This window comes from Protopterus annectens, chromosome 7.part0 (assembly GCF_019279795.1).
Source record: "Protopterus annectens isolate FY-2018-M chromosome 7.part0, PAN1.0, whole genome shotgun sequence".
NCBI lineage: Eukaryota > Metazoa > Chordata > Ceratodontiformes > Protopteridae > Protopterus > Protopterus annectens.
The window spans coordinates 376391675-376411971 of NC_056739.1; the positions used below are offsets into that span (position 1 = coordinate 376391675).

A 20297-nucleotide genomic window follows, 5' to 3' on the forward strand; every position below is an offset into this window, starting at 1 on the left:
GATATTTAATTTATATAGATATCATTTTCACCTTTTTCTAAATATCTCAACAACCAAGTAACATAGAGAGAACTCCTTAGTCTCATATGAAAGATATCAGCTGGATGAATAAAATGCTGATCGCAGTGTGTGTGTATCTTGAGTGGTTACTGAGATATTGTAAGTTGTTTACAAAATATTACGAATGTAATAGTTACTGTGTTTACTGTGAATTATAAAACCTAGAACCTAAAGAATACTACCACTATAAAAATTGTTTGTGCTGAAGGGTTTGCCATTTATACTTCTCTCATAATCCTTATAGCTCCAGATATATATACATTTGTTTGAAATGTCAGGACATAATTTGATTTTGTGAAAAGGCTTAGGCCCATTGGAAATTATAGTGCAAACTTCCTGAGTTCCATTGCAATGAATGCGTTAAATATGTCTAAGTCTCCTCTGGTTAGTAAGCATATGCCTGAGCTGTATCTACAACTAAAGGGATTCAAAATGCTTTCAGTGTTTGCTTATTATTATTCCTATCCATAAACAAGGTATTCCAGTTTCCCAGTCGTAATATATTTTGTTAGCCCGTTCCCACATATTCTTAGCTGCCATAACAGAAGCCTTTTTAATCCATATTCTTTTAAGTATTTAATCTTATGTTCTCATAAATGTGTGTATTGCTGAACAAATTTATGTGTGGGTACAGAATTTATGGCTAAAGCTTTTGTTTTATCATTATTAGTTTTATATCCTGAAAAAGACTTGAAACAATGTCAAAATGTTCCACAACACTGAGAGGTCCTTTTCTGGATTTATTAGGAACAGAATAATATTGTCTGCAAATAAAGTTGATTTTCTTGATTACCACACCTATTATATCCTTGAATTTCTGAGTGCCTAATTTTCTTTGCCATTGTCTGTAAATGTAAAGCTATTATCTTCCAAATTTACTTTGCCTTATTGTTGTATCAGGGAATGCAAGTGCTTTCATTGCCCTAATCCTAAAATTCCATCTTAGTCTGCTGAATGCTTTCTCTACATCAAGCCCCACCAACATCAGTGGTATTTTCTTCAATTCTGCTTTCCTGTGGGTTATCATTGTTCTATTAATGTAGTCAAATGTTTGCTTCTCCTTCACAAAATCACGTTGATCCATAGCTATCAATTTTGGCCATACCTTTCCATTTTTTAGCTAATATAGTTATACAGACTTTATAATCATGGTTTAAAATTTAACTGGGTCTGTATGAAGCTGTCTAATGTGTCTTGTCTTTAGGTATTGCAGCCACTACAGCTTTCTTCTATGATAATTTTGCTTTCCATCCCTTTAAAATACTGTTAAACAAAACTTTCCAAATCTTTATCACTTTCTTCGTCCTAACATCCAAAGGAATGCCATCTGTCCCCGGAGACCTCAAGTATACGTAGTTTTAACGTCATCCTATCCTGTCTTAACACTTAACCTTTAAAGACTTAAGTCTTCCATAAATATTTCCACACATGGTCTTTCTTGATTTCTTCTTTTGTCCACTTTATACAAATTTTCTTAAACTTTCTTAACTATTTCTAATACAGGATCCCTTTTTTCCCCCTTTTTATTCACTCCATAGATTTAGAGACAACCCTTTCTAGTTTCTTTTACCTTGGTCATTGTGTTAAAAGTTTTTGTGTTCTGAAGTTATCAAGAAATAGTGGCTTAAAAGCTAAACTCATACAGGTAAGCCTTTATTTTCTCTTTAGCGCTCTTCAGTTGTGCCCCTTCTTGCTCTGTGAGATCTGCCTTATTCTGCATTCCCTAGTACTTTACCTTGTCAGCCCTTCTAAGTATTACTTCTTAACCATATCTCTTATTGTTTATTTCTACACTACTTTTAACCTCCATTTTCATTATATCCCACTCACTAACTATAACTTCTGAAGAAATTTATATCGTCCATGATAACTCTCAAATAATTTCAACTACCCATTCCTAAAATGTATCTGTTTTAACAGGGAGGTGGGAAAGCACCTATCTCATTTTGTTTTCTTTACCCTGCATTTTATCGGTGCATGATCTGAAATAGTTATTGGATGTACATCAAAGTTTTCAGTTAAATGCACATGTTCCTGTGAAATATAATTTCTTTCTAGTCTAGCCCAGTTTTGTACCGTATGTAAAGTTTGTCAGAGTTCTTACTAGTGAATTCATGTTTTCTTAAACTTCTTCAGAAATCTACCTTCTTCTGTTATGTTTCCCCTTGTAAGGCCCCCAGATAACTCTTCATTGCTGCAAATCAAGTTCCAGTCCCCATCTATAATAATATTCCCTGATGAAAGTTGATTATTTCTCACAAACTATTCTGACGCTCATAATAGCAGTTTTCTTGTGGAATATAAAAACATACCAATGTAATTGTCCTCCCTTGCCAGTAGCCCTTTACTACCAAAAATCTACCATTATTATTTTTCCCCTCTTCATCAGTATTGGAGATGTTCTAATAATTAGAATATTTGCTTCCCTTTTCCTTTGTCCATGATATTCTACTGAATATCCATCCTGAAATTCTTTATCTATCAAATTCATAAGCACATTTCTTTCCACGCGTGTCCCCTGCATCATTGCTGTTTGCACTCTGCATTTCTTAATATAATTCATTAGTCTTACATTTTTGTCTATATTTGTTAGGCCATTTACATTCCAAAATAATATGGATAGCATAGCCATTGTGTTTCTTGTCATCTCCATTTGAACCTATGTCACATTCTTCATGACTTTTTGTTTTAATGAATATCCTCAAACATAAAAAAAGCTATGTACATTTTCAGAACACCACTATAGGCTAACAACTTAGAACAAATACACAAAACTATGTACATCTTCAAAAAATGAAGTTTAACCATCCTGATGAGAACAATTGCACTAAATAGCTGTGCCAACGGGCATTACCTAACCTGGAATTAAGGTTGCCCATGCCACAGCACGTATCAGCCTTTTTCCCAACTTTCACTGATTACTGCCTGTTCTTTTCTTGTCTTGCACTCCTCACAGTTGTGAAAAACAGCTTGTATGCTTTCATAAAACTTTAACTTTTAGCCTTAAGAAAAAGTGAACTGGCTATCTATGTGTAAAACTAAATTATTCCCTGTTCTACTAATTGCAATGAAGAATTAAAGCTGCTAGAGAAGCTGCTGTCTCTCATTTACTTCTAGTCATTTCATACTTAATATACTGGACTGCTTGTCCTTGTACCTTTAAGTTTTACATTTCCCTCAGCAAATGGTGCTCAGAACTCTCAAGATTAATTGCTTGTACCTGCAGCTGACTTATCTCCATGGAAACATAAGCAGAATGTACAACTGCCTTCAGCTGCAGACTTAATTCCTAAAGAATATTTGCTATAGTAAAAAAAAAAAAAAAAAAGCTAGTATATTACCCATATGCAAGTGGTGTAGCACTTCTTATGGCATTCATCATTCTTATTTTTCTAGTCTATTTACTTACAGAAAACACTTGTTTTAGATTAAGCCGAGAGCATTAATGCAGACATTTACCTAAGCAAAAATGAGAGAATATCTCAACTCTACACATAATTTAGTCACTGTACTTTTACACCCCAGTTCTTCTTTTGCAACAGCCCAAGATTAAAGCAGGTTAACTTAAACTTCCTTTTGTTTATCCTTCCTTTCTTTTCTACATTGTAAGTGCCTATTTTTCTTAAAACTAAAAAAAAAAATTGTATGTAATAACAATAAACTACCAGGAAAGACACTCGCTCTCACCCCCAGATTTAAGTTTCCCCTGGTTAAATATACAAATACTATTAAGAACAAACATTGTTTTAGTTGCAAATAATATATAAGTTTAAGAAAGTCAACAAAAGTCCAGGATTTCTCTGCCACTTTTTCTTGCAAAGCTGTATTTCACAGATGTGATTGATGCTTTATAGTCTCATATTTATTCACTAATTTTAGTGTTTTTGTTCTTCCTGTTGATCTCTATCTCCCAACATAGGACCCTGGTTCAAGTCCAGGGTTCTCCCGATTTTTTTTTTTTTTTTTTTTTTTTTTCTCCTCGTCAACATCTGTGCATTTTTATGTGTCTCAAGTATTTTCCCTTGGAATATTGTAAAGGTTCCAGTGGCAAGGTCTCTTTGTGAACTTTATTGTCAAAAGGAGAAGCAGAGTTCCTTTTCATTTTAATGGCTCACTTTTTGTTGGATAAACTTTTGTATTTCCTCCTCTGCCTGTTCTGCATGAAAAATGTCTTTGATCCCCCAGGAAAAAAAATTCTGAACAGAGCTAGAAACAGTAGCTTGACTCTCACACCTAAAATGGATATTAAAAGTGTACTGACCCCTGTTAAAATCCCAGATTTTTGTGATGTAAAAAGAGACCACAATAACCCATTTCAAAACTTTTCCCACCTTTAATGTGACCTATAACCTGTACAATTCACTTGAAAAACAAGCAAATCTGTTGGGGGGAAAATATAAAAAACGTACAATAAGCTGGTTGCATAAGTGTGCACACCCTTAATCTAATACTTTGATGAAGCACCTTTTGATTTAATTGCAGCATGGTGTTAGTGTTTCTTTCCAGTACAGGTGAGACCAGAGTTCTCATCAGATTGGAGATGGTTTCATTTGCCATCTGCTTCCTCTGTAAAGATAACTTCTCCTAATGTTAAATCTATTTTCTGTCTTGGCTTGTAGTTGTTTACTGAGAGTTTGTTTTCATGCTATGTTTGCCTTCCAGAGACTTGAAGTATTTCTGTCTTGTTTTTTTTTTTCTGTGATCATTCAGGAAGAACAGCTGTAGCTCCTCTAGACTGTCTTTGGATGGAAAGTTTTAAAAGATTTTTTTGTAGCTGAGTTCCTTGTTGGTTTTCTGCCGTACTTCAACTTTTTCTGCAGTTTATTTACCTTTTTGGATGTTAATACTCCCTTTGTAAGCTGACTTGACTGACACGCAGAGGAAGTATTACTTCCTTCACCATTTTTATCCACATTGAAGTACCTAATGGCAGATTAACTTTTCTTCTACTGCATCAGGGACTTATGTTCTTGTTTTCAGGTCAGTTTTAGAAACTGTCTCAAGGCTTGCTTACTAGAGGCCAGTTTGCTTTGAAGGGTAGAGCGAAGAACAGTCAAAAGCGAAATGAGTGAGAAAATTTAAATGGTTTCAGATCTGTCTTTGGGGAAAACCCTTGTAGTAGTGTAAAAAACATGTGTGTCACCAGTAATGTTACTGTTTCAAGAAGTTATGTAGTTCTCCATGATGACAATGTATGTATTGTGCTGCTACTTCTCCACTGTCGGTTACTCTGTGCTCCATATAAATACACCAATACCCTGTACTGCTTGTCTGCTTAGAAGCTGCTATATAGATTTGTTTAGAAGCTGCTGTATAGACTTGTGCTTTCTTTTTCCATTCAGTAATATTTATTCTGTTTCTGTATTTGTTTTTCCAAATGTATTCAGAAACCTTGCTGTTTTTAGTAGTGTGAGGAAATAGTTGATGCATTGCTTTGTTTCAAGATAAAACTTGGGGAGACAGTGTTTTCACATTTAAAGTTTTTGTAGAAATGTGCTTGCTAAGTAGGTAGCCCTTGAAGGGGCTTATTTGGCTGTTTGGACACCTGAGTTGATTATGAACACTGCAAAAGGCTTAAAGCTACACTAACTGATAGGTGTTGAAATGTTCTTTTGCAGAACAGAAAAAAAAGCAAGATTCTAAAAAAAAAGCCAAAAACCAGAAAAAAGTTAATGTGACTTAAGACAGTTATCCAGTCACTGTCAAAACACTACAGGCTAGATATCTGCCCCAGGAGCAGGGCTGGATTTGGAATGGGTGCCTTATAGGACTTTGTACTTCAGCTGTTCACAGTCATTTAAGATACTTATGTTTTATTTTAAGAAAATTATTAGTTTAACATATTTACAATATATACTCAGGAAAAAAAAAATTCAACATCGCGTAATGTTAGAGTGATGATTTTCATGTTTCATTGTTGCAGTCATCACATTTGGGTTATCTGCTTGCAATAGCCCTCAAGTCAGCCTGATTAACAAAGTCTTGGGTCCTGCGTTGGTTGCTGTCTCTTCTTCCATGATGTCAGGTCGTAAGGGGTATAAAACATGCAGCCGATGACATTACATCACTCTTTCTTGCCATGCGGTGGCCGAAGCAGAAGCAGTTCGCAAGTGCCGGTCGGCCGACTCCTAAAATTTTCATTTTCGAGTTTCAGAACCGAAGTCTTTAACTAAAAGCTAAGTACCCTGTTGGGGAAACTTTTTTTGCTCTTAACCGATGTCAGCTAAAGTAAATAATTGCATTACTTGGGGAAAGCAAATACCTCATAAGGATTTTCATTCGTACTGTATTCCTTGCCTAGGCCCAGACTACGACGTACCTCGCTGTTGGTTTTGTGTCTTATTTAAACCACTAACTATCTGTCAGTATATTTACGCTTCTAAATATTTTGGTGCTCGGTTCAATTGTCCTGATACATCTTCGGTAAGCCATCATACTACCGACATTCCGAAAAAACGCAAAGATAGAGACAGGCCTCCAAGTTCCAAAGCTGCCGACAACGCTTCTCCTAAGCCAGTCGCCAGTTCGCCGGTACTCAGGCGCTTTCGCAGCCCCTGATACCCGCTACTTCAGATTCGCAGGCCTCTACTGAGACCCATTCAGATTCCAGTATGCCGCAAGATACTTCAACTGTGGAACCTGCGGATGTCTCTACCTTGTATGGGTCCGGAGCCGCTGTGCAGGTACCGGCTTCTGAGGGTGTATTCAGGCCTACTGACTTGCGCATTAAACTGAGGCCATCTTCCTCTTCAAGGCCTAAAACTCAAACCATGCTTAGAAAACTGATGCCCAGACCGCATGGCCAGGCCTCTATGCCTAAAAACAAATGATAAGAATGACTGAAGACCTTATTACTTTAATCAGGGGAAGCCAACCTTCCCCCTCTAAGAGACCTTGGACTGAGTTTGCTTATACTTCTGACCAGGATTCTGAATTTTCTGTTTCCTCCGATGACCAGGATTTATCCATATCTACCTATGAGGATTCTGATGCTGAGGACTCTATTCCCTCTGCATCCCCTCCAGAGGATTTTTCTTTTGGTGAAACCTTGCATGCCCTCAGGGAGCATTTTCGTTGGGAAAGTCAGGATTTCTCTGATTCTAAAAAGAGGCTTAGGGATTTCTTACTCCTGCCCCAGCACAGGCCTTTAGCCATACCTCCTGTACTAGACATTGCTGTTGATGCCTTTTCGGAATCTAGCTTAGCCCCTGACTCTATGTCCTGCTCCCAGAAAACCTGATTGATATTACAGGGTACCTGGCTCTCACAAATTCCTTTTTAAAAATCCTACTGTGGATTCTGAGACCATTTCACAGGGACCCAAGGGCATTAAAGCTACTACTGCCAAAAATCCTACCCCCTCTGATAGAGACTACAGGGCACTGGACAGATGGGGTAAGTAGGTATACACTTCTGTAGCTTTGGCCATTAGGGCCTTAAACTGCCAGTTTCATATGTTAAAGTATCAGCAGCATATTATTGGAGTGCTTAAACAGATAACGATGTTGATTCCTGATTTGCTGAAAATAAGGATTTACAGGATTTACTGCATTCAGCTGAACAAGTTGGAAAACATACTTTGAAATGTGGTTTTGATTCACTAGAGGCATCTTGCAGGGCTGCTGTAACTGGGTCTGTACTTAGAAGGCATGCTTTGCTTAAGGTGCAATCCTTGCCAGATCATGTTAAAGCAAAATTACTGGATGCTCCCTTAAATCATGACCGCCTGTTTGGCAACAAGGCAGAAGAAGTTCTTAAAAAGATGGAGGAAAAAGCTAAATCTATGCAAACTGTTAAAGATTTCTTACAAATACAACCTCCAAGGTTTAGTAGCCATTGGCCTTCCAAGAATTGGTCCTTTCCTGCCTCTTCCAGACCTTGTCAGTCCAAACCCAGATCCAGCAGAGCTCCCAGGCTTCAGTCCCAGGGTGCGCACAGGACTAAGCAGTGGGGGGCCTCCTCTTCCAAATCTGGGAGTAATAAAACTCCGCCTATGGTAAACTGTCTCAGTGACTTCTGTTTAAAACTTCCAAGCACTTCTCAGGTGACCACCCCTTTGGGGGGAAAGATTGCTCTTCATGCAAAGAACTGGGAACTCATTACCCAGGACAAATGGGTTTTAAATATAGTGTCCCAAGGATACAGATTTCACTTCCACATGTTACCAACACCAAGTGGGAGGCCAGATCTACCCCCAAATCAGTGGGCAGAGGCCCAAAAGCAAGTACTTTCTCACTTAGGCATAAGTTGGTACCAGAACAGGAAAAGGGACAAGGTTTTTACTCCAGACTTTTCCTGGTACCCAGAAAAGACGATTCATGGCATCCTATCCTGTATCTGTCTACTCTCAACATCTTTTTGGTGATTCCAAAATTCAAGATGCTGACTCTTCACCAGTTGCTTCCTATGCTAGGCAAAGATGCCTGGCTGGCAACACTAGATTTAAAGGAGGCATACATGCACATCCCAATCAGGGAATCTTGCAGAAGATACCTACGCTTCAAAGCAGGCTAAAAGCACGATCAGTTCTCTGCACTGCCCTTTGGCTTATTTACTACGCCCAGGGTATTCAAAGTGCCTAGCTCCAGTCATTGCATTTTGCAGGCAAATAAATATTCAACTATACCCATAACTGGATGATTGTCTAGTTCAAGCAGAAAGATCTAGCCTTTGTACAAAGGGTGCTAACTTGTCTGGGGTACACCATAAATGAAAAGAAATCACACCTGGTACCCAGTCAACAAATTACATTCCTGGGCGCAAGCTTGGATACAACTTCCCAGATTGCTTTCCTCATACCAGAGAAACAAATTAATTTGACTACCTACCTCAAACAAGTGGCCACAAAAACTTTGCTATCTGCAAGGCAAATACTACTAGCCTTTGGGTTCATGACCTCCTGCATTCATCCAATTCCATATGCAAGACTGCATATGAGGAAACTACAATGGTAAGTAAAAAGCCTATGGTGTCAACATTCTCAGGATCTAGACGCAATAATTCCTATCATACCTTGCCTTTGCCTAGAGTTCCTTTGGTGGGCAGAGGCCTGCCACCAAAACAAGGGACTACCATTCACACTACCCCCTGCCGCCCAAACCCTGACAACAGACACATCAGACTATGCAAGGGGGGGGGGGGCTCACCTGGCAGGGAAGTGCATTCAGGGCAAATGGAACCCAAGTCAAATGCACCTGCATATCAATCAAAAAGAAATGTTAGCTTTACAGAATGTTCTGACAGCCTTCAAGGACCACATTCTTCCAGGGCAATTAATGGTGAAGATGGAAAACACCACTGTTAGATGGTACATAAACAAGCAGGGGGGTACACATTCTTACCCTCTCTGCAGACTAGACATGGCATTGTGGAACACAGCCTTGAGGTACCAAGTGCATCTACAAGCTCAATTCCTGCCAGGAAAACTAAATACACTGGCAGACGGACTAAGCAGAAACCTCATGGACCCACACGAGTGGAAACTGGAACCAAGGATTTTCAACATGTTGACAAACAGATGGGGGAGACCAGATATACACCTGTTTGTCTCCCCCTGGAACTATCAATTGGACACATTTTGCACAAGGACTCCCCCACAAACAAGCATGGAAAGTGAATGCTGTATCCTTCAGCTGGAAAAAATCAATTTATGCCTTTCCTCCTCCTGCCTCTGCTCTCTAAAATACTGCTAAAGATCAAACAAGACAAACCAAGGATGATTTTGATTGCACCAGACTGGCCATGCCAACACTGGTACCCCTTCTTGCGCAGTGTGTCACTGTTGGCCCCATGGCACCTGGCTCAGACTCCTACCCTGTTGTCTCAGCAGGAGAACCAGATTCTGCACCCTCCGCTTCAAACACTAACCTAGCAGCCTGCTAATTACCTAATCTCTCTTTTACCATCCCTCAGTAAACCAGTGATGGATATCATCTTAGAGGCACGGAGGGCTAGTACTAGGAAATATTATACTGAAAAATGGAAAAGATTCTGTCCCTGGAACCATTCTCAAGGGATGACAACAGCAGTGCACAGTTTACCTCAGATTTTACAATACTTAACTGAGATGCTTCACAAGTGCCTGTCTTTATCCTCCATCAAAATTCACGCCTCAGCCGTTTCAGCTCATTATAACACAGAACCACACCTCTTCTCTCATCCACTGCTCAAGCAGTTCCTCAGAGGGGCCAAAAATTTAAGACCACCCAGGAGAGCTCCAACTCCAGCCTGGGACCTTAACTTTGTATTGGAGAAACTCACTCTTCCTCCTTTCGAGCCAGCTGCTACTGCAGATTTAAAATTCCTTTCTTGGAAAACAGCTTTCCTTTTAGCAATCACTTCAGCAAGAAGTGTATCTGAATTACAGGCCTTAATGGCAGTGGAGCCTTTCATCATCTTTCATAAGGACAGGGTGTCCCTCAGGACCAATCCCTCTTTCATGCCCAAGGTGGTATCCAGTGTGGCCCTTAATCAGTCCATTCATCTGCCAACCTTCTTTCCTAATCCACAGAACAAAGGGGAACAGATACTGCACTCCTTAGATGTGCACAGACAACTTAGATTCTACTTGGACAGGACTAAACCTCAAAGGAAGTCTGAACAGCTACTGGTGGCATTTGCTGCAGATGTAGAGGGGAAGGCTATCTCAAAGCAAACTATTTCTAAATGGATAGGCCATTGCATTCATTTATGCTATAAGCACCATGGAAAACCTAGTCCACAGGGGATGAGACCCCATTCTACCAGGGCTGCATCTACCTCTACAGCCTTTCTCAGAGGCGTCCCTACCAGGGACATCCTAGAAGCTGCTACCTGGAGTTCTGTACATACTTTCACCAAGCATTACCATCTGCCAATTTTCTCTAAATCCAGAGCTGGCTTTGCCACTGCAGTCTTGCTGGTCCTAATGCTATCTAATTTCCTTCTCCTATCCTTAGCTTTGGGAATCTACCCAAATGTGATGACTGCAACAGTGAAACACGAAGAACATAGTACAGTTGTGTACACTTAACATAAGTGTAGATGTTAGAGTGTATTCACTGTTGCAGTCCTGGTTACCCTCCCTCCAGCCCCCTTACTTCTTTTGGCTATACCTCTACTCTCCTTTACTATGCTTAAAAGCTTTTTGGTGCATTTGCTTTTTTGTTGGTGTTATAACCATACATATTTATATATTTGCTTCCCATTAGGGGGGCACCTGACATCTGGGGCAAGGAAAAACTGATTTAATGGGGTTGGCTGCATGTTTTATACCCCTGACAACCTGACGTCACAGAAGAAGAGACAGCAACTGATGCAGGACCCAAGACTTTGTTAATCTGGCTGACTGAGGACTACTGCAAGCAGATAACACAAATGTGATGACTGCAACAGTGAATACACTCTAACATCTACATTTATGGTAAGTGTACACAACTGTACTTTAGGAATACATTGAATCATCAAGGTAATCATATACGATTAATGCATTCAGAGTCTTAGTATTTCAAGCTACTTATGCAATGTTTTCACCATAGCAGTAGATCTTTGAGGAAGGGATTTTTGCACCAGTCCCGGCATCCAGCTATGTCTTTCTGCTTGGATATGAATCTAATGTGAAGACTGTCCTTACAGCCTGCTTTTCATAAGTTACTTGTAATGATAGAGTGCTTACATGTCCACAGTTACCTGCTGATTTCACTTGTTTGTGTAGCTGCAAATTAATTACTAGACACACTGAAAATAGGCTTATGTTTCTATTATATGGGCTTCTTGCCAGCTGACACCAGAGTTGAAGTAACATGAGACCAGTATTGCCCTTGTGTTGAGATAACCATGAAGGCAGAAAAGGGCAAGCTGGAGGGCTGTGATGTCTCTTAGTTAAAGTTGATTAGTTTAAAACATATGCAGGTGTCTCTCCTTTGAGAACCTGTTGTGATGTTGAGTATCTCAAACAAGTGCAATTGTCAACAAAATCTACAGTTTCCTCAAGTTTATAGAATGCTAAACTCTTAGAGTGTCCAAATTAAAGTTGCTGTTAGAAATTGTAACCCAACATGAAGCACCTTGTATTATCAATTACTGGATAATTGGAGAAAATTTCCTGTGTTTTAACTACTCCTGTTGTTTGTTTGCTTTGATTTTTAGGTACATGTGGGTAACTGGGAGAGAAGCACTGACATACTATGATATGAATCTGTCTGCTCAGGATCACCAGACATTTTTTACTTGTGATTCAGATGCCATGCGACCTGGAGATGGAGGTAAAATTTTAATTACTGAATTTGATATGCAACACATGTTGATGTTTGAATGTGGCTTATACATAGATTGACAGCTCAAGATGTCTTACCTTAACCTTGCTTTTTGATCAGTTTGAGGGCCTGACTTTGCCTTCTGTTTTCTCAACTGCTGTTCCCTCTAGTTAATTTATTTGTTGAACTTAATAGATATAAATTATTTTCTGATTTAGAATAAAGTTGGTGAAAAAAGGGGCATCATTGCTAAGGAACCTTGGAATATTCAATAACCAGAAATGAAAATAGTAAAGAACTTTGTTAGTCGTTCCACTAAAGCAAAATATGCTTAAACATAGTAGCATATTGTACGTAGTGTGGTTAAACATAATTGCTATAATGTAATTTTGAAGTTTGATTCAGAAGAGAGGAGTTAAGATTTCCAAGATGGCTGCACATTGAGTAACAGCTTAATTTCAGCTCTCCCACTGTGAAAACAAATGCATATTTCCATAACTGGCTATTAAATGTAGTACCTGGATGCCAGGAAAAAAGAAATACAGAGCACCTGGAAAACATCAGCTACAAAAAGTGAGGAAGAGATACTGACTGGGGAAAGTTCTGCAACTGTTCAGCAAAAAGCAGTACAACCTCCAAACGTGACTTCCAGTAACCTAGAGGAAGATATAAGACAACTGCACACAGACCTGGTTAAAGTCAACGAAACACTGATTGAGTATATCAACACAAACGGCAAAAGGCTGGACAAATGTAAGAAGCTTTAAACAGATATTCAGATGAGGTGGTAAAGCTGCAAATGTCAGAGGTTGAAATGAAGAAAAGGCTGGCTAAATAGGAGACTGCTCAGGAAGAGAGGTTTCAAAAAATAATAGAATTAGATCACATAGGGAAAACTTGAGATTTTCAGCTATACCAGGAAAGAGGGAAGAAACTGACTGCATTTGTTTTGTGAAAGCATAAATAAACAACTGGACTGGTATTCCACAGTTGGAGTTTAGTTGAAAGGGCATATCATGTGTATGCTCCAAACCTGTCTATGAGAAGGCAGCCTAGACCTTTAATAGTAAAGATGCAGTCCTACCAGTTGAAGGAGTTGATTCTGACAAAACTGTGGCAGAAGGGCAAAATGCTGAAAGTGGGAGACAGCAGAGTGTTTGTGGAGAATGTTTACTCATTGTACACCAGGCAGAAGAGGAATAAATTCATTCCATTATTCAGGGAATGTTGAGACAGAGGTGTGATTAAAACTGCTGTACACATCTACCCTTAAGGTATTCTTCCCTGGAGGGACAGCTTCATTTTTGATGAAATACATGCTAAGGAGGAAATGCGATGTTTGTCCAACATAAAGTGAGCTGTGAAAAAGAAGGACATTCTTCTTCTTGTTCTTCTGGTAATAACAACAGAGAGACTGTACCTGTGAAACAGTTTCAATAAAAAATGATGGAGAGAAGGAAGAGAGCATGAGAGTTGACTAGAAGACTTGAGAGTATGTTGGAAAAGAAACAGGATTTTGGAGATGGAGAGAGATGGAGATTAACAGTAATAAAACCAGTAACTTAATGTGGGATTACAATGCAGTTGTAATCCCACATTAAATTAGTGGTTTATTTACGACAGAACAAGAGCATCTGGAAATATTGGACTTTATCAGAATTTGTTGGCCTTGTGAGGGACTCTAAAGTATATGCCCTACTTCATGTCATTAATGTTTGGAAAAATACTTTGGAGAGGGGAAGAGATGGGTGAAAGTTAAGTGCAAGTAAAGAAAGCTTTTTTACTTAATATTTTTGTGATGTATGGTGCTCCTTGAGTGCTATATAGTTTTCTCAGTTATTTTTTTTAAGTTTAATAGGGATTGTAAATAGGTGCTGCTGTTCTCTTTTTCCATTTCTTTCTCCCTTTCTTTCTTTCTTTCTCTCTCTCCTTCAGTTTTAAGAAATGTAGGCAATGCAGTGTAAAAAAAAGGCCTGGTTGAAAAGAGCATGACAAAAGAAAAAATAATGTGCCTTTTCTCTTTCTTGCATGGGGGAATGACTGGATTAAGGACCTTAGACTGATTTAGTAACAAGTTTTAAGAAAAAGCAGGTAAAAGAAAAAGAATGTTGAGTATTATGAGGCTTCTTTTACCAAATGAATGTATGCTTAGTAGCCATTATGTGTCTGTCCCTCATGCCCCCATGGAAACAATCTGATAAATAGAAATTACTGTCTGGTTCTCATGTCTCCAGGGAGACTATCTGAAAATGAGAAATTGGATGCCTTGTTCTCGTGTCTCCATTGAGACAATCTGATAGAGACATTGGTTACAGTCTGGTGGAGTGTGATTGGCTGGGGAAAAAGAAAAGAGAAACTGCTAGGAGATAATGTTTTCTGATCGTATTGGGGGGTTTTCCAGCTAGGAGAGCTATAAAGGTAAGACAAAACCAGTTAACCCTTAGCACGGGCTGCACCATGGGTCTTAACATGGATAACCTTTTGTTTAAGTTAACTCAAGTCTCTGAATGTAGATATCCGTTTAGGACATTTGTTCCTATTAGGAGGGTGAAACTTCATTATGTAAAGATGTACATAGTTTTGTGTATTAGTACTAAATTGATAGGTTTTAGGGGGTACTGGGGGTTTGTTTTTTGTTTGAAGGCTTTCAGTAAAACAAAGTTTTGTAAGATGTTTTGTTAAGATGTGACATGCGCTTAAATGGATATGACAAGAAACAGCTATATAATATATAAAAGTTTAATCTGTCAAAAAGTGTATGCATGTAATAAAAAAGCTGGTCGTAGACATTTAACAAAAAAATGTGTTATACATAAAAGGTGGGAATAATATCTTTTTAATACAATAATGCTTTCTGCAATGTCTTTCAATGTCTATGGTTTTGCAGGCAAATGCAAAAAAGAATGAATAGTGAACTGTATTAAAAATGTAGAGTGCAAATGGCTATGTTACAAGAGAAACACTTGGAAAGAACTGAATATATGTGCATTTGATAAAGTAAGGTTTTAAGGATGTTTATTCAGTGGAATATCTGGGATAGAGGTAAAGAGGAGTACTTGGATTAATTGCAAAAGGAGCTAAGATAGTGATAGAAGAGGATAAATATAATAATGGCAGATTTGTACTGCTAAGGGGCTACTGGCAAGGAAGGAGGATTAGAGTGGCATTTATTTATATTCCACCTAAAACTGCTTTAATGCAGCTTAAGAAAATTCTGGGAGAAATCATTTTTTTGCAAGGAATATTACTTATATGTGAGGACTGAAATTTGATTTGCAGCAGTGAATGTGTCTGGGAGGGTCCAGAAGGGAAAGTATAACCAAGGGGGATAGATGTTTGAAGAAATTTATTAAAATATTTGGCATGGAAGATGTGAATTCAGTAATAGGAGTTTGGAGTAAATTTGCATATTATTCCCCAAGATATAAAAAATGGGCAAGCCTGGACAAAATTTACATTTCACAAGAACATGTGCATTTAATTGAAGGTCTCGATACTCAATAACTATTTCAGATCATGCGGCAATAATAACTAAAATAAAAGCACAACGTAATGAAATAAAAATGAGACACACTGCTGCTTTCCCATCTGTCTGTTGAAAAGAGAAGAATTTAAGTTATGGGTAGTGGAGATTATTCAGGAGCTATTCAAGAGGATAGAAATTATTTCTGAAAATATAGCGGAGGAGTGGGATAAAATTAAGGTGAAGTTTAAAAATAGGGTGGAACTAAAAGAAAGGGAGCTATGGTTAAAAAATAACCAGAATTATTTAGAAGGACTGGCAAATGTTAAAGTATTGTGGAATAAGAGGGATCTCTCCAAAGAATAGGATCAACTGCAGAATGCTAAGCAGAAAATAAGAGAATACCTCCATAATATACATGCGTTTAGAAAGATTGCTATTATGCAACTGTTGTTTTTGTGCTGTAGTTATTATCAAATCACGACTCAGGCAACAGAAAGTAGAAAGGGCTATCACCAAGTTTAGTGAGCCTATAACAAGGAAGGCAAGAAGATCCTGTAGTGGTATTAGAAATATTTCGGAAATTCTGTGAAAGTCTGTATAAAGCAGAGAAATATGGAAATCAAGAAAAGATGCAAATGGAAATGTTTATGGAAGAGTTAAATATGCCAAGGTTAGAGGTAGATGAGGCTCAATTACTAACGGCTAGGATAGGAAGAGATGAGATGAAAATTGTGTTGTATAACCAATCTACAGGAAGGTCCACAGGAATAGATGGTATTTCTGTGGAAGTTTGGAAGCTAGGAGGGACAAACTGAGAAAGGTTTGGAATGTTTTGTTTAACAGTATTTTGAGGAGAAGTACCAACATCCTTGAAGAAAGCAATGATAGCTGTAATACCTAAAGAGGGTAAAGCTCCATCAGATCCAGCTTCATACAGGCCCATAGCAATACTAAACCATGAAGTGTTCATGTCTATAATGGCTAAAAGAATGGCAAAAGTAATGCCAAAATTGATAGCTATGGACCAGTGTAGTTTTGTGGAGGGGAGATAAACATTTGATAATATTAACAGAACGGTGATGATCCAGTGGGAAGCTGAATGTAAGAAAATTCCATTGTTGTTGTTGGGTTTTGATGCAGAGAAGGCATTTGACAGAGTAAGCTGGGACTTAGTGTGCAGGGCAATGCAAGGATTTGCATTTCCTGAAGAAAATTATAAGGTTGATTAGGATTATATATGAGGGATCAGAGATGAAAATTAATGTGGGTAGGGTTCTCTCTGATAATTTCTGCTTGAGCAGAGGAGCTAGGCAGGGGTGTCCTTTTTCCCCTTTATATTTGCATTATGTTTAGAACCATTGGCAAAGAAAATAAGGGGCTCAGAAATTCAAGGATATAATTGGTATGGTAGTCAAGAAAAGCGGTCTGTATTTTCAGATTATATAATTTTATACCTGACAAAACCAGAAAGAGGCATTACAGGGTTGTGGAACATTCTGAGATAGTTTCATAGCTTTTTGGGATATAAAAGTAATGTTGCTAAAACAAAGGCAATTGTGGTAAATTATGTACCCATATATTAATTGGTTCAGCAGCATCCATATTTATGGGGACATGAAGTATTTAAGAGATTGGATTAAAATGATTCTGAAGTGACAGCTAAGGATATGTGGGAAGAGACTAAACAAAAGATAATACACAAACTGAGAAAATGGAAGCTGTGTTGCATAGATAATGGACAGTAAGATGCAAGCAGTTAAAATGTTTTAGTCCCATTAGTCTTTTACACAGGTCGGGCATATTTTTGTCAACCAGAGGAGAAGTTGTGGATAGCAAATAATTAAAGACCTGAAGGACTTTATCTGGGAGGGGAAGATGGCAAGATTCAAGTGGAGTAAGTTGATTCTTCCAGTAGAAGAGTGCAGATTGGGATTGCCTGATTTAAAGGAGCATTTCTGAGATGCACAGTTATGGCTCCTATACGTAGCACAAGCAGAAAACTATAATTTAAAGCGGAAGGGTATGATGATGAAACAGAGGGGAAGAAATAAGGAGAGACAGGGATTTTGGATGCAGACCTTTGAGAATAACAGTAATCATACCGAATATATTTATAAAGTAGCAGAAAGTATCGTAAGAACTAAGTCACCATGAGTAAGTAGATTCTGCCAGTAGGCATAACTGCAGTTAGGGATATAGACAGTAGGCAAGATAGGGTTAGAATTTATTGGAGAAAAATGGCAAAGGAACCAAGGTATTGGGAGCAAATAACTAGACAGGGAAAGATGATAGAGTGGGAAAACACCAAGAATTTATTTTGGATTGCAGGTTAGAGATTGCCTTCTCTATTGAGGATTGATATTAGAGCATAGTCAAAGAGAAGGAAATAGGGGGTCCTAAATGAAAGACCAGCACTGGTAGAGTTTTTAGTAGAATCTAGAGCAGAAGCTGCCATTAAAAAAGGAATAATTAGTAGAACATATAAAATATTGCATGATAACGAAGAATCAGAGGAGGTTAGAAAGGATTGGGAAGAGAGATTGGATAAGCATTTCACAAAGAAGAAATGGGAAGATATACATGTCTCCCAAATATGCAACAAAATCTAGAAGATTTATGATTTTTTGCTTGGAAATGTTTACATATATATTTTTATACCCCAAGTAGACTAAAGAGAATTTACTCTCAAGTAGACAGCAAATATAGAAGGTGTGATGAGGAATGTGTTAATTGGGAACATTTTCTGGGAGTCAAGTGAGCAAGTGGACTTTAAGGATTCCCTGTGGGATGCACTGTCGGAGATGCTGGGTGGGCAGATTGGTGTGATGAGGGAGATAATTTTTCTGAGCTAGGATATGGAATCGGAATTGCCTAGACATGCTAAAGCCTTGCTGTTTCTAATTATGGTGGCTGCCAAAAAAGTAATTACTAGAAAATGGACAAAAAATCTAAACCAACTGTACTAAAAGTAGTGAATATTGTAACAGAGGTAAATCAACTGGAACTGAGATCTTTAGAAAAGGGTAGGAGCAAACTTCTTCTTCTTCTTCTTTCGGCTTTTTCCCGGTTAGGGGTCGCCACAGCGGATCACCTTGTCCGCACATTGAATGGCAGTGGAGTTTTACGGTGTCGAGTTGCCAGCCAGCCCAACCTTCCACAGAAGGCACACTCACACGCACACCTAGGGCCAATTTAGAGTGTCCAATCCACCTGCAGCATGTCTTTGGGATGTGGGAGGAAACCGGAGCACCCGGAGGAAACCCACGTGACCACGGGGAGGACATGCAGACTCCACACAGAAGGCACCCCAGCCGAGGATCGAACCGGAGAATCTCTTGCTGTGAGGCTGCAATGCTAACCACTGCACCACCGTGGCCGCCCTAAAAGGGTAGGAGCAAACTACATAATGAAAATTGGGAATTGTGGGAACAGTACATACAGGGGAGGAATGAGGTTTAAAAGAAGGCAGAACTTAAATAAGCTATGTAATATTTGACTGAAAATGATTTGGTAGATAAGTGATGTATAATGTTTGCAACTGGTAGTGTGTCAGTATGGTTTGTGATAAATGGTTGCAACTAGGATAGTGTCGGTGTGGTTTGTTTTAATTTATGTAAATGTATGATTGTCTGTCGTAAACGATGGTTAGGTAGAGACGTTTCTTGTTGAAAAAAGGGGCAGGAGTTGAATAATTTAAATACTGTTACTTAGGTTTTATGATTTATAGCAATATATATGGCGTATAACGTATGTAAATATGAACTTGTTAATACAGTTTGATTACTTTTATATAAATGTAAATTTGTCTGTCGTAAGTGATTATTCAGTAAAGCTGTTAAAAAAAATACTTGAGGTTTGCGATTTCCAAATGTTAACCATATTGTTCATTGTTGTAATGTTGACTTTTGAGAATTCTGTCATAGAAGGTGCACACTCCAGCATGACTTCCAGAACATTTCACCTTTCCCTCTCCCGGCAGGATGCTCTCACATCTGGACATCTTGATATAAGAGGAACAATCGTCCTTGCCATTTTTAGTTATTTCTTGTCACAGTAAAAGAGAGTTTGTACTTTGATACAAATACTGAGCATCATCAGCCTTTTGGTTTTGCCTGGCTTCCATAGTATGGATAAGTACCCTACGTAGGAAATATTTTTGGGTTTGATTATGTGCTGCTTTTTTTCTCATAAGGAGTTTTTGGATATCAGGGATAGATGTCCATTTTTAAAGTTGATAATTGCATTACTTGTATGAAGCAAATCTCAGGACTTATATAGTTGGTATTTGTTTTAGAGACAGAGCTTGCTGTTACCTTGTGTTTTCATTGTTCTAGCTTCAACCAGAAGACTGTCCAACAGAAACTTCTCTGGGACTGTCTGAACCAGAAAAGGCTGTGCACATGTTCATGGCCACCATGGCATCATCCAAGTTGCCCATGGATGCTCCACATGGAAACAAGCAAAAGGAATTACCCAAGAAAGATGGAATCTTGGGTGATGAATGACCTGTTTTGAGTACTAAGGCCACACTAGACTTG

General features: G+C 38.5%; 1 protein-coding gene across 1 annotated transcript in view; it reads left to right on the forward strand.

The window, feature by feature from the left end:
- Positions 1–20297, forward strand: part of LOC122805959 (suppressor of tumorigenicity 7 protein homolog) — a 538611-nt gene that overhangs the window by 187862 nt on the left and 330452 nt on the right. The window contains exon 5 of the mRNA XM_044076199.1: positions 12187–12302. Coding sequence (XP_043932134.1) covers positions 12187–12302 — 116 coding nt within the window. The remainder of the gene's footprint in view (positions 1–12186; positions 12303–20297) is intronic.